This window comes from Pezoporus flaviventris, unplaced genomic scaffold, assembly GCF_033815535.1.
Source record: "Pezoporus flaviventris isolate CSIRO_AGI_PZ_B2104156 unplaced genomic scaffold, CSIRO_AGI_Pfla_v1 ptg000002l, whole genome shotgun sequence".
Lineage (NCBI taxonomy): Eukaryota > Metazoa > Chordata > Aves > Psittaciformes > Psittacidae > Pezoporus > Pezoporus flaviventris.
The window spans coordinates 24,855,309-24,868,805 of NW_026892550.1; the positions used below are offsets into that span (position 1 = coordinate 24,855,309).

Sequence of the window (13,497 nt, forward strand, 5' to 3'; positions counted from 1 at the left end):
CTGGCTTTGAGGAAACTGCATTTCTTTTGAGATCCTTTCCACAAAAAAGTGGATGTCTATTTGTCTGTTCTGTTCAGATGAATCCACAACAACCCTTTGCAAAGCAGAGGCCACCATTTCCTATTAAACTCAGCGTAACATCAGGCACTCATGCTACAAAATACAGCTCTGGCAAGACATCATGGCTTGAATTCTGGTTCTGTTTCACATTACTCAAATTTGCTTATACAGACCCTATCATGGCCTCACAGGCTGTTGAGAACAGTAAGAAGTTCCTTCAAATGCTAAGTTCAATTTTCCTAGGAATCACTGTCTCTCTACAACAAAAGCCTTGTATATCCTTTCCCTGTACCTGCAAAACTGATTGTAGAAGCATGTTTTCTTTTGGCTCTTGAAATAGAGATTTTGCCCGTTTCAGTTTTTTGAAGTTAGTAGCTTCCTTTCTGAACTTCACATAAAAGTCCACAAAAACAAATACACAGACCCTCGCTACAGAAGATTTCCACTTTTAACTCTGTGCTTCTTTGCAAAAAGATATAACCGCTAACATATACCTTGAAAACCAAACTGTTTTATTCTAAATAACTGACAAATGTCAGCCTCAATGTGATCCAATTGCAGGATGAGAGCTAAATTTCTGTCTACGTATGACAGAGCTGTTTAAGTCCCCCTTACAGTCAGTGGAGATCAGTCAGCAGAAAGAAGTCTAAAGTCTATTCAGCTGAGCAGTAAGTATCTTTATTAGAACAAAATACATTGCTTTCTTGATTTCTTTTATTGTACTGACTTGATCCTTGAATACTATGGGTGTTAAGGCACTTAATTCACATACAGGTAGTTACCTGTAAATCTCTTAATCTGGAGGTGAATCCCACCCTACTAATCTAATAAAGTAAGCCAGAGTGTTTGTAAAGAATTTTTTTCCCCTGATTTACTGATATTCCTGTTAAAAATATTTGACTATTTTTATTCAAAGTCAATTTCAGAAGTAAGTGCAACAAAAATGAATTACACACAGGAAGGTGTATGGTTCCGATTATACACATGGAAGAAAACAGAATCATAGTAGGAGACAGGATTTTATTTCAGAACTTTTTCCCAGTCTCCTTATAAGATATCATGTTTGAGAGATAAAGACCTGCAACATTTTCTGTATGAATAGGTTCTAATATTTTTTTGTTTTGATATATAAAAAACTCACCTGTTCTGCTGCCTCTCTTTTGACATTGTATGTATCCAAGTGTTCTTGGAGCTCTAGAACACTGAACTTCAATGTTTCTAGCAGGCCACAAGACAATAGCTGGAAGATAAAAGCAATCACCTCTGTAGTCATGAATATCTGACTATAATCCATATAGTTTAGTATTATATTAATATGAAATTCCAAGTCCACATTTGGAAAAACAATCAAATTAGAATTAGAATTGCCAACACCTTTGAGCTGGCAAACTAACACAAGTAGATGCATCAGTTAAATCAGTGAACAACAGTTTTGATTCCAGAATAAGGGCAGTACCTAGTTCACACCTGAAGAAGAGATTTCAAAGTGATTTTTAGATCTTTCAAAAAGAAGAATAATAGTTGATGTACACACAGCTGGTACAAACTGAATAGCCTGCAGCAGGAAAAAAGGGTCTCCTGGATTGCTCCTGTAGCAGTTGAAGGAGTGTCCAGTGAGGGTTGCTTCCTCTTCTCAAAACACAAACTACACCATCAGCAAAGGCTTCAGTCTCTAGAAACTTGGATATGTGAAGACTTTTCTACCATTAATGGCTTTGCCTTTTTCAACATAAGTTTCAAAATCTTTTTCCCCTCAGGGGCTGCTACCTCAGCTTTGCTCCACACCTTCTTGCTGTAGTTTTATTTCCACTTAGTTTTTTCTCATTAATCCTTTTCCTGTCACTTCCTGTAATAATCATGGCTCTAAACCGATGCTTCCTCCCTCACACTGGTCACCCCTTGCACACATGAAGAGCTCTGTACTTTTCTCAATCCCTGTTACCTCTTGGGCAGCTTGAAAATGCAAGCAGAAGACACTGATCACAAACCTGTGTCACAGTAGAGAGTCACAGCATCCCACGTTACTCAGGAGAAATGATACCTACATGGTTTTCCATCTGCATTATTATTCTACCACCATATTAAGACACTGTATTCCCAACCTCTATGTCTACATCAACAAAGAAGCAAGTTATGGTTTTGTGGCACACTGCCACTCTGCATTCAACATGTGCAATAATACCAAGGTGCAAAGAAGTCAGTGGGCATCTTGTATCAGCAGCTGGCCATCAGCTGCATTCAAATCGCTTGCAAAACCCTGCTTTGATGTAAATGGGCATCTTTCTGCTAAAAACTATTTTCAGAATGAATCAAAGACCAAATCTGCCTCAAACACCAAACTTGTACACGAGTGACATCATGAAACCAAAGATTTGCACATGAGTATTATTTTGGATCAACCATTCTTTCTTAGTGAGAAGTAACCTGATAAACAAGTAGGTTTATCTCAATTATAGTATTTGGAAAGATTTATCTACACAGTATTTGCCAATGTAACAACACTAATGTGTGTGCACAAGTCTGTATACTTGAGTGCATATATATTACATTTATTAATACTTTTTCATATTTGAATTTATGTATCTATCTTTTAAAACATACAGGCTGCTCTAGCTAGTTGCTAGTCTAGCTCTTATTGTAGCTTCTCAGCCCAAACAAGTTCCTTCTTTTGGTTAATTCCTACTGCTTTTAAAGTGGCACAAGTTAAACAAAAAAACATTACACATGGTTCCCTTGAAATGCACTACCCACATCACGCTTTTTTTAGTCCCCATAGTCTAAAGTGAGAGTGTAAGAGCTGAGTTGCCCCTAAGCATCAAGGGAAGAACAGGTGAGGAAAAGAGTCTCACACTGGGTCAGGTACAAAGATCCATCTATCTCAGTCCCTCCATTTGACAATGTCCAATAGCAGTTGCTTAAGGCAGGGAAAAATGGGCCAAGCATGTGGTCACCCACTTGCTCCACAATGCTTTCTTAGCCTCTGTCAATCTGTTGTTCTGCATATTCAAAAATCTACCCAGGACTATTTTCTTCATTAATCTCTCTAGTTGTTTTCTGCAAATACAGACACTGTAAAAAAGGGCAGGGATATGTACATTAGCTCAATAACGTTTTCTGTTTTGCTCTCTCTTTTCCTCATTATTCTAGCACAGCTTTTTTTTGACTGCTGAACACTGAGCTGACTTCTCACATTAATATTGATTATAACCCAGGATTTCAACTTGCAAAACAACAAACCATTCAAAGCCTTCATTGTGTATCTGTAGCTAGAATGTTTTTCACATGCATCCTTAAACTTATACATTAATAATACAATTTTTAAAAACACAAAATTGCTGCTAGATAAGTGGTCTTCTCTGTGCAAAGAATATAGAATAAATATGAACAAGCAGAGAAGGTAAAGAATAGGAAGGGAATTCAAATAGTGTCTAGTATCAATAAATTCCCTCACTGTTCACTGTTACAGCTAGAGATTATTTTTGGAGATAATGCACTTTTCGCTTGTGTTTTCAAATGTTTATGACATATAACGGCCACCTAATGTTTTAATTCCTTTCTGACTGCAATTAGAAAAAGCACATTTTTTTTTTATATCCCCAAATTATTCAAATGTTTCAATCAGTGACGTTAGAGAGCAACCTTTTAAAAGGCAAAAATATAATTAACACATTTTATTCAAACCTCTGAAAACCTTCCCAAGCCTTGCTATTTTCCAAATGTTAAAGCATCATTTTGTATGCTACATAAGAATGTTTAAGCAGACATTTCAATGTGTGAATTTATGTGATCTTTACCGTTTCTGCATCCACAAAGACTGTTGGACATTCTGAACACATCATCATCACTTCCAGAGAACTTTTAAATTTTGCTCCAATGCGCTGTAGACTTTCGCCAAGAAAGCTGACTGAGTCATTTGTTATAGATACAAACTTTCTTTGAATAGTCTAGAAATCAGATCAGAAAAACATTTATTTTACATTGGAATTTATTCCTCAGGCTTTCCAGATTGAGAATTTCAGGGCAAAATTCCATCCTGCCAGCGTATATTTTTGTCATTAAATTACAAACTAATACATAATTTGCTCTGAATATCTATGTAAAACTAGCTCCAGAAAATGCAGTCAGTCAATAAAACCAGCCTGTATCCATGAAGACAGTAACTCCTTTCCCATCTAAGCCTTTAGCATCAGTATAGCGGCATGACTATTTGACTGTATGCAGTATAGACAGTAGTTCATTTTCAAGTGTTCATGTTGCAGAAAATTATCCAGTTTTACAAGACCTGTGTAGCACAATGTGTGTCCAAAACTGCCACCTGCAGGATTTTTACCTTCTTCAAAAATCAGTCCTACGTGTAACATGTTCAATTATGCAGACTGTTCGCTTGGCCTAACACGACACTGTGCTTTGCAATACATAATTTCATAAATCCTAGCAAGTTACATGTAGAATAAAACTATACAAAGATGGATATTTACAGCTGTGAAGTTAAACATGGTGTAGGAGCCAGAAGGCAAAATGGAAAGGTTCAGTCAAACAAGACCTCCAAGGTCTCATTTCATCATTTTAATCCTCCTCTGTACTCAGTAACAACTCATTAGGAATGCTTCTTTGCCCAGGTTTGAGCCCTCAATTACTACTACCCACCTTTCCCAAAGTATCCACCTTTCCAGCTACTGAGGGCTATTGTCAAGCCATAGAAAAGTTTCACCTTTTTTTCTATAGCGCTCTCTTTAATGAACACAAGAGAATACGAACTGCTGGCTTTACCACTTTCAGGAAATACCACTTTTTCAGGAAATGCAGTTGTGTAACTGCAGCTAAGCTTTGGTGTAATACAGAGGAACTAAATCTGTCTCAGATGAAGCAGAAAGGCAAAAAATCTAAAACCAGTAAATAAGAATTTTACAGTGCTGTGGCAAAATACTTATGCAACTAAAAATGGAAAATGGGTACCAATACACAACGAAGTTATTGCACGGATAAGGTAGAATATAAATTCTTCACGTGTGAGCATCTCATGGCACTGACCCTAAACCTGCCCATACATATGGATAAAATGTGTGCTATCGTGGTAAAACAAAGTGAAGCTTTCACGGAGTAATTTATTACAACCTACCCAACAGCAGGTGAAATTAATATTGGAGAATTGAGAAAGTGTTGGAGTCATAAGGTTGTGGTTTGTAGCAATGAATCTGCTCTAGCTCACTTGGCATGTTGCCCATAAATAAAAGTATTACTGCAAATAATATTATTGCAAAGAATAATGTACATCCAAGTGGTACCAAAAGCACCATAGGTAAATAGCCATCCCATACATATAGGGAGGATAATCAATAAAACTTAAGCCATAGGCATTTTGTGTTGGATACCAGATCTATGAGGTAAATATAGTTAAAGTGAGGCATCTGAAACTTGCATCTTTAGTTGATCTCCCGGTGTTTCAATTACTTCTCTGCAGCAAAAAACCCTTTCTCAGTAAATACACGATAAATTCATTAATGCTTGTCGTGCTGTGATCACATAATAATGAATCCCACGGAAAACCCAGGAGGAACACTGATTAAGTCTGTAATCAGAACAGAACCTGGGTGACATTCAGAAAATAAAGAGACAGAACCTGAACTAAGAGCTTACAAGAAACTCTGAACTGGAGTTTTTTTGAGCTGCCTTTTTTATTCCTAAGTAGAATCACTCTTAGACAACGAATAACACAGCAGATATCCCATGGAAAAACAGTGCATGACCATTAAACAGTCTTTTAGCAACACAGGGTTTTTTGTCTGCTTTTCATTTGCTTTCTACCATAATCTTGCAGCTTTTGCAGTTACAGCGGGGAAAAGTAGTTTTCAAAGCAGAAGGAAAAGATTTCTGACAAACAACCATGCACTGGCCATTCACTGACCTGAAACAATCTTGAGAAGACGTGAAATGTATAGACAGCACAAGATCCATCCGTATCTGACAGCATTTGATTGACGTGGCAGCGCCAGGCTTGCTCTTCATCATCATATGACACTGGTTGGAAAGCTGCCAATATGGCAGAAAGAAATGGTGAAGGAGGTGGGGAAGTTTGTACTTCTGGGAAACCATCCTGTTCTTCTTCATCTTGGCTATGAATAACAAACAACAGAAATTTACTCAGTACATTTTTTAACGAAAAACACCTTCATTTTGGTAAGAAGGAAAAAATAAGAACTTTGAATTCAGAACAGTGTTTTGTAAAATAAATAATCCATGAACTAAGGTAACTATGAACCAAGAAAAGAGTAAAAAAAAAAAAAAACCCACCAGTATTGCTACTGCAATACAAAAAAATGTTTATACTCTCAAACACCTCCAAGGTTCATTAAAGCATGTTATTTCTATTAGTATCTTCAAAGGGATACCTACATATAAATATACACACACACCCCCCCCTCAGAAACTGGTATTTTTTTCTTGCCCCCAATACTGAATACAACACACAAACTCATATGGCAATGCAATCCTACTTTGTAACTCTTAAGTAACATCATAAGGAAATGGAGATAGATTGGAAGACTTTCATTTTTATAGGCAATCAATTTAACAGACCTCTGTTCAAAGAGCATTCTGTGGTCATACTTTCCATTAGGCACCAAACATCCAATAAAAATATTAAACCATAAATTAATCAATGCTACTACTTACAATCATTAATTTAATTCTTAAAATTATCTGTATCACAAGGAATGACACATTTTGACACTTCTTGTATAATTAGTTACACAGCAAAATAGTGTGAGACAATTCCAAGTACAGATAATTTATTAAAATGATTTTTTTAACACATACTGTTTTTCTCATTCAACAACCTCATTCACGGAGGCACCAAGTATGCCTTAAACAAGACTTAAACACATCTTAAACAAGACTTCAACACATCTTAAACAAGAAGTGTGGGTGTCATTTTTGGGTACATTCATTTTAATAGCACAAAACGCAACAGCTAAGATGCGATCCTTTTGAATACTATATTTAAGCAAAGCTTCAAAGATTTTCAGGTACTTTCTCACTAGTGTATGCAACTTCTGTTGCTCTTCAAAATAGAGCTATGGGTTTTTTCATTTGCTCACTCAGTGTAAATAAAATAAACCCCCATGCCTGGCAGGGTTCAAGTCCAGGCTGGATACGGAGCTTTGGGCAACCTGGTCTAGTGGAAGGTGTCCCTGCTCGTGGCAGGGGGGTTGGAACTGGATGATCTTTAAGGTTCCTTCTAACACTAACCATTCTATGAGTCTACGATTCAGTTACACATTAGGAAATAAACTGCTACCAGACTTTAATTCTTGCAAGGCATTTTACAATAGGTTGTGTAGGGGAGTGCAGATTCAATTTCTCTGTCCCAGTAGAACCTTTTCAAATGCCTTGGTCTTTTACAGCTTCTGTTGTGTTCTTTTCTGTAAAAGACTCCTTAAATGGTCTCTCTGACAGAATATACTCTATGTTCCTATAGACATGAGGTATATATATTATTTAGTCTAAACTTCTGAGAAAGTTTTAAGTATGAAGGAGCCTATGAGCAATTCAGAATTCATTTGGTTTAGTTTTGTTTGTTGGTTTGAGGGTTTTGTCTGTGTTTTTATTTGTTTGCAGTTTTTTGTTTGTCTTCCCTCCTTCTTAGACCATTACCTTCAAGAGACTTAGGGTTTCATTTTTAATATGACTCAACCAGCTAGGATGAACTCTAACATTTCCTCTCAACAGTTATTTTTGCTCTCCACATTAAAAATGGGAAAATGTTATTTTATTTTAAAATGTCTTAGAAACATACAAGAGACTGATTAACCTGAACACTGAAAATAAACCTTGGGCAAATTCAAAGACAAACTGGTCTGACTCCTGCAGAATCTTTGATTAAAACAAAACCTCACAAAAACCCCTCAAAACAAAAAGCAAAAAATCCCAAACCCAACCCAAACCTATCCACCCCCCAACCAAACCCTTTTTTTCCCCCATCTTTGGGTGCCAAAATGGGTTCTGCCATACTTCAGAGCAGTTCAAGGACTGTTAGATTGCTTGCAGCTGGTGGCTGCCAACAAAACGTTTCAGAACATCCTCTGACCTCTTTTCTTATTTCTATGCTATTTATGGTGATAAAATGTGCTAGATGTTTTTTTTTTTACTCAAGAATTTTCATCTTTTCCTGCATGGCTGTTTTCCCTGTACAGAAACAACTACTGAGAAAAGCACTGAATTTATTTACTATAACAGGCAAAACCAATCAACCATTACTTTTGATATGCAAAATACCATTTTAGATGCTTGCATTATGGGATTCACGGAAAACCCCAGACCATAGGAAAGCCTACTTTGTTTGATTTGTACACCGGCAACATGTAATTTGTTACTTAGAACCAATACTAATCTTACCTAGACAAATCAGAGAAGTCAGCTTCTTCTTCTTCACATCTCTCATCTAGCTCTTTCAAAGCAAGGGTAACGTCCTCTTCACAGACAGACTCGGAATAGCTCTCAGGAGCTGTTGCCTCTACCAGTTCTGTGGTCTCTTCCAACTCAAGAGATTCATGACAGACCAGACAGTCTTGTTGTTCTTGTAGTAGATACGACCCAGTATCTTCACTAGCAGTGCTAACCTGTTCATCCCTTACTGCTGAACTGCATTCCTGTAAATCAAACACACTTTTATTTACTTTTATTGTCAAGGCTTATCTACTCTTACCAGTTTTTATGATGGTAAAGTAACAGTTATAAAAATTGTTTACAAATATCCATTCATACTTTAATCATTCAACTCTTTGGCTTGTCCACACAGTTTTACTGGAGTCAAGACAGGCAGTCTATTCATAATATTTATAGGTTCTACTTAACACTAATATCCCAGAGTATGACATATTTACAGCAAATAAGATTTCTCAAATACACTCAAATCTGTTAAGAGAACACTCCCAGAAAAGTACCTGCAAATAGCCTCTAACGTATTTGGATCACAACCAATATCACAACCAAACACAACTAAGACTTCCATATTTTACTTTTCTAGTAAGGACCAAACTGTCTGCCTTATGCTTGCCTTTGGGGTTTGGAACCAGTAGAGAAAATGTCTTTTCCTTTCCTCTCCCATTTTAACAATGTTCTAAAGCATAACTGAGCAACAGTGTAACAGACAAACAATGGAAAAGGGACATTCCACTATTTTTATTATTTTGCAATCACTGTTAATATGCGGAGCTTTAAGGGTTTAACTGTGAACCTCTAAATGTAGGCCTTCCATAATTGAGAGTTACAAAGAGACAATGATTAAACTCAGGTAGGTAACATTAGAATGACCCTTTCTCCCTTCCCTCTTCCTCCATTAGCATTATAATACTCATTATCATTGCTACATTGAACAGAGGAATTCAGATTTAGATAATTTATGATGAACTCATTTGAAACCTTTCACTGGATTTTTCTGTGGAATAATACTTTATTGTACTTGCTATTTCCTAAAGGCACAAATTACCACACATTTTCATTCTTAAGTGTGCTTGTCTTCCTCTACTGGCATATCCAAGACTGGTCAACAAACCTTTGAACAGCCTCTAAGCATACACATCACTTCATGGCTTTCATCAGTCTAAAGAGATCCTCTGACAGATAAATAACTGTACATATATTGGAAACGACAATCCAGCTTTAAACAGAACGATATAATTTTCTTCTACAGTGATCTGAACCTTATCTCACTTTGACTATGGTACTGCTCAACGTGATACTGCTGTCATTTGACACAGCTAGTGGGCTCACTTATAATGTCTGGAAGTTAAATCTGGAATTTTATTGCACAGAACAGCATTTTTGTCACACTGAGCAGCTAAGGCACACAGAAACACGAAACCCTTTTACAATACCACAGCAAAATAATGCGGATTGAAGCAGTGGTCCATTTCTATTATAGATGTTAAGAGATGACACATAGTTGTACTGATCATGGCTGATAGATGTACATACGAGAGATACACTTCTAGAAAATATTTAAGTGCTAATTACTAGCTAGTAAATTTACAGTTAAGTTAGTCTTCACAGTGTCATGAACTCTCGATTTCTGAAATCTGATGTGCAACTTTGGGCATATCTTTACTACCAACATGAATGTTCTCTAATTATCTTAAAAATGTCATTTATATTATATAGTTGACAACTCCACAGCATCCAAGGAAAATTACTTCTAGTAAATTACTCCCTCATAAATCCACAGTGCAAATTATTAAATTAGAAAATCATTTTAGTCATAAACTTTCATACACTTAAGCTTGTAAAACCTTGTGCACAAAATTGAAAATATTCTTGTAAACTAGACTGTACATTTCTAACTGGAATACGGAATGTCCTTTTTGTAAAGATACCTGCTATTGCTCAGAATCAGCCAAACACAAGTAAGTAAACTATTTACTTTCTATATCTTCAGTTTTCCTACAAGAGAAGCAAGGAACTCAACTTAATTCTATGATTCTGTGAACTGCATCTAACTAGCACACGCCCCCTGTTTTTAAGTAATTATTTTTTAAAATTTTACCTTGGATGAATTTTGATATTTATTTATACTAAAAACATTTTGATAACTGACACTTGGCATGCAATGAAATGTCTGTGTTGAAACAGTTTATGTATATAAGCACATATAAAAACCAACTGCACTATGCTGTGAGTTGTGCAGTATAAGGATTCAGAAAAAAATATCAGGTTTACTGTCTTAAAATTTTCCCAAAGTGAGTTGATAGTTGATATGCTCAAGCTCATTCTATTAAGAGGCATAAAGCCCTTTTAGGAACAAAATCCAACTAGATAGCTAACTTTTGTAGACTAACTTTAGAGTGCTTGAAATCTGCCTGAAGAAAACTTTACATACTTGAATGAATCCCACATTCTAACATGCTCAAAATAAACTTTGAACACATCCCACGTAGTGACTGCATTTATATGGATCTGCAGTCTTCTTTTTATATATATATGGGGTATGCGTGTGTATATATATACATATAGCAATGTTTTCTGGGTGCTACTTAGTCATGAAATTACTTTACAGCCCAGTATTTTCAACAATGTTACTGCTTTTATTGAGTGAATGTTTTCGTCTGGGTTATCAGAAGTATAGTGATTTTATGAAGGGAGCTGCAGAAGAACAGTGAATCCAAGTATAAAGGCAGTTTCAGACAGAACTACAAAAATGTAGGTTTTGTAAATGAGTTACAGCTGAGAATGCACCACAAGCAAACAAGACAAATTATAACGTTTAGTTCTATAAAATCCTAGTTTATCTATCCCTTCTCCCTTTTATCCCAGCTTATTTATCACTTCTGTGTTTTGAAATCTTGACATAAAAAAGAATAACCCAGACTAAGTGTTCTTCCTCACCCAAAATTCTATTGCAGCAAAAATGCATGTTGTAGACAAGTAGATGAAGTGCTAAAAGACTTGTTTGCCAATCTAAGCACAGATACCCTACAAATTCAAGACAATTTATTAATTGCAGTGTAACCAAACACTGCAGAACAAAGCACACAGATAATATTAATGAAAAAATATGCAAAAAGTGGAAAAAAGCTGCTTTAAAAAATGTCACAGTATCACAGTTCTAGAAGGTGAAGATTTTATCACAAGAAACCAGTCACCCATACTTTCCCTTTCTTGTTCTCCAAGTACGTCTTTTGTTCTTACAGTTCTCTTCATTAAACGTTTAGCTAGGTGAGTGGTTTCCCCATTAGCACAAGTGACTTTCTAGGTAGCAAACAGGTAGATGAGAGCCTTTGTTTAGAAATCCCAGTCACTTGAACCAGTCAGTCGACTGTTTAAACAAAGCTGACTGCAGACTCATTCTTAAGTGTACATCGCATACACACAGAAATAGCTTAATATTCTGGAAAACTCAATACAAATGTATGTTCTGTCAAAAGTGGGATTAGTGTTGTTTATCCAAATAAACTGTCAGTAGCACCAATAATTTTATACATAAAATGTCTATCCAAACCAAGCTGCTTCAAATTCAAGAATAAAAGCCATATTGAGGTTTTAGCTACAACTGCTAAATATTGTACGAAATGTAGCGGATGATTATTTTAAATTATTTTTTTTTTTCAATTTGTTCAAAATATTTTAAAAACCAAGAAACTTGAGTACTCACAGATTTGCAGGCAGCCATTAGCTTGAAATCTGTCTCAGTCCACACAGGCCCTTCCAAAAAAGTATACCACTAGCATCTGTGGTCCTTACTAAAGCATTATTTAGTGGAACCAACTGCTAACACAGCTGGCCTGAGGTTTTATTCCCATACAGCACCAATCACATTAACCCACAGAAAGCAGAAGAAAAAGGGGGGAATAAAAAAGTATTTGAAAGAAAATGTTGCTCAAGAAGGATTTCAACCATATGAAGTAAAAGCATCTTGAATATTAGCCTATTTTCATTCTGCACCATGAAATGATCATTATCAGCCCTTCAAGAATATTTTTAACCTGTGGTAAGTTCCCTCAGTCCATCCCAAGCAGTCTTCATACTGAGGAAACATTTTATCAGAACATTCCAACAGGTTAGAAATATTAAAAGCAAATCAACTAATCAGTGTAACAGATGAAAATTCAATCGAAAAGAAAGCCAAAGTTGCTATTAAACACTAGAAGAAGCCCAAATCAGCCATGCACCAGCCCACATTTCTCCCCACCTCAGGCAGCTGGTTGCTAGAGTTATCTAGAGGAGAAGCCTCCAAACTTGGTGTCTCAGTTCTTATTTGAAGCACGTCTTCCGTTCCCACACTGCTAGTGGAATCTTGAGACTGAAGTGATAAACCAGCATGATCTGATACTGTTTCATCTATGGCAGAATCGCTGTTCAACTAAGACAGAAAAGAAATAAACATGAAATTATTCATAGTCTATGGAACATACAAATTCCAGGGAAAACACACATTAGTTTTAAAATAGGCTGTTTCAGTATGGTTAGATATTTGAATTTGTTTACATATGACGAGCTTAACACCTTTACACTAAACTGTTAGAAGCATCACATCTACTTCTGTAACGTTTAACTTCAAGAAGTTAATGTGTGAAGTTACCTTTAGAATCTAGAAAATTACTTCCTTTCTAGTTCTTAAAGTTCTTTGGCAGTGGTGAAATGCTAGACTGAAAACACTGAGGCACAGAGCTCTTTGCTACAGGCAACATTAGTACAAACTCTGCCTAAAGTCTGAAGAGTGGCATACTATCCCTGCTGCTCCCCATCCAGTGAATCTTTTTCTAGTTTCATTTATGTAATGGAGAGAGTCTTCAGAGTGGCCAGCGTTCTCCATTCCCCTCAGCTATATGTACACATATGTTTCAAAATCCATAATTAAATTAGCAATTTCAGTGGTTAAACATAACTGAGGCTCCCACAGGGTCACTTACTTCTCTTGTTCTTATTTAGTATTTTGGGGTATTT

General features: G+C 36.2%; 1 protein-coding gene across 13 annotated transcripts in view; it reads right to left on the reverse strand.

The window, feature by feature from the left end:
- FRYL (FRY like transcription coactivator) overlaps positions 1-13,497 on the reverse strand; it is a 136,012-nt gene that overhangs the window by 11,755 nt on the left and 110,760 nt on the right. For all 13 annotated transcript variants that reach the window (XM_061472281.1, XM_061472328.1, XM_061472307.1 and 10 more), the window contains 5 exons: positions 12,743-12,913; positions 8,455-8,708; positions 5,966-6,173; positions 3,855-4,004; positions 1,202-1,300 (listed from right to left, as the gene is read on the reverse strand). In XM_061472281.1, coding sequence (XP_061328265.1) covers positions 1,202-1,300; positions 3,855-4,004; positions 5,966-6,173; positions 8,455-8,708; positions 12,743-12,913 — 882 coding nt within the window. The remainder of the gene's footprint in view (positions 1-1,201; positions 1,301-3,854; positions 4,005-5,965; positions 6,174-8,454; positions 8,709-12,742; positions 12,914-13,497) is intronic.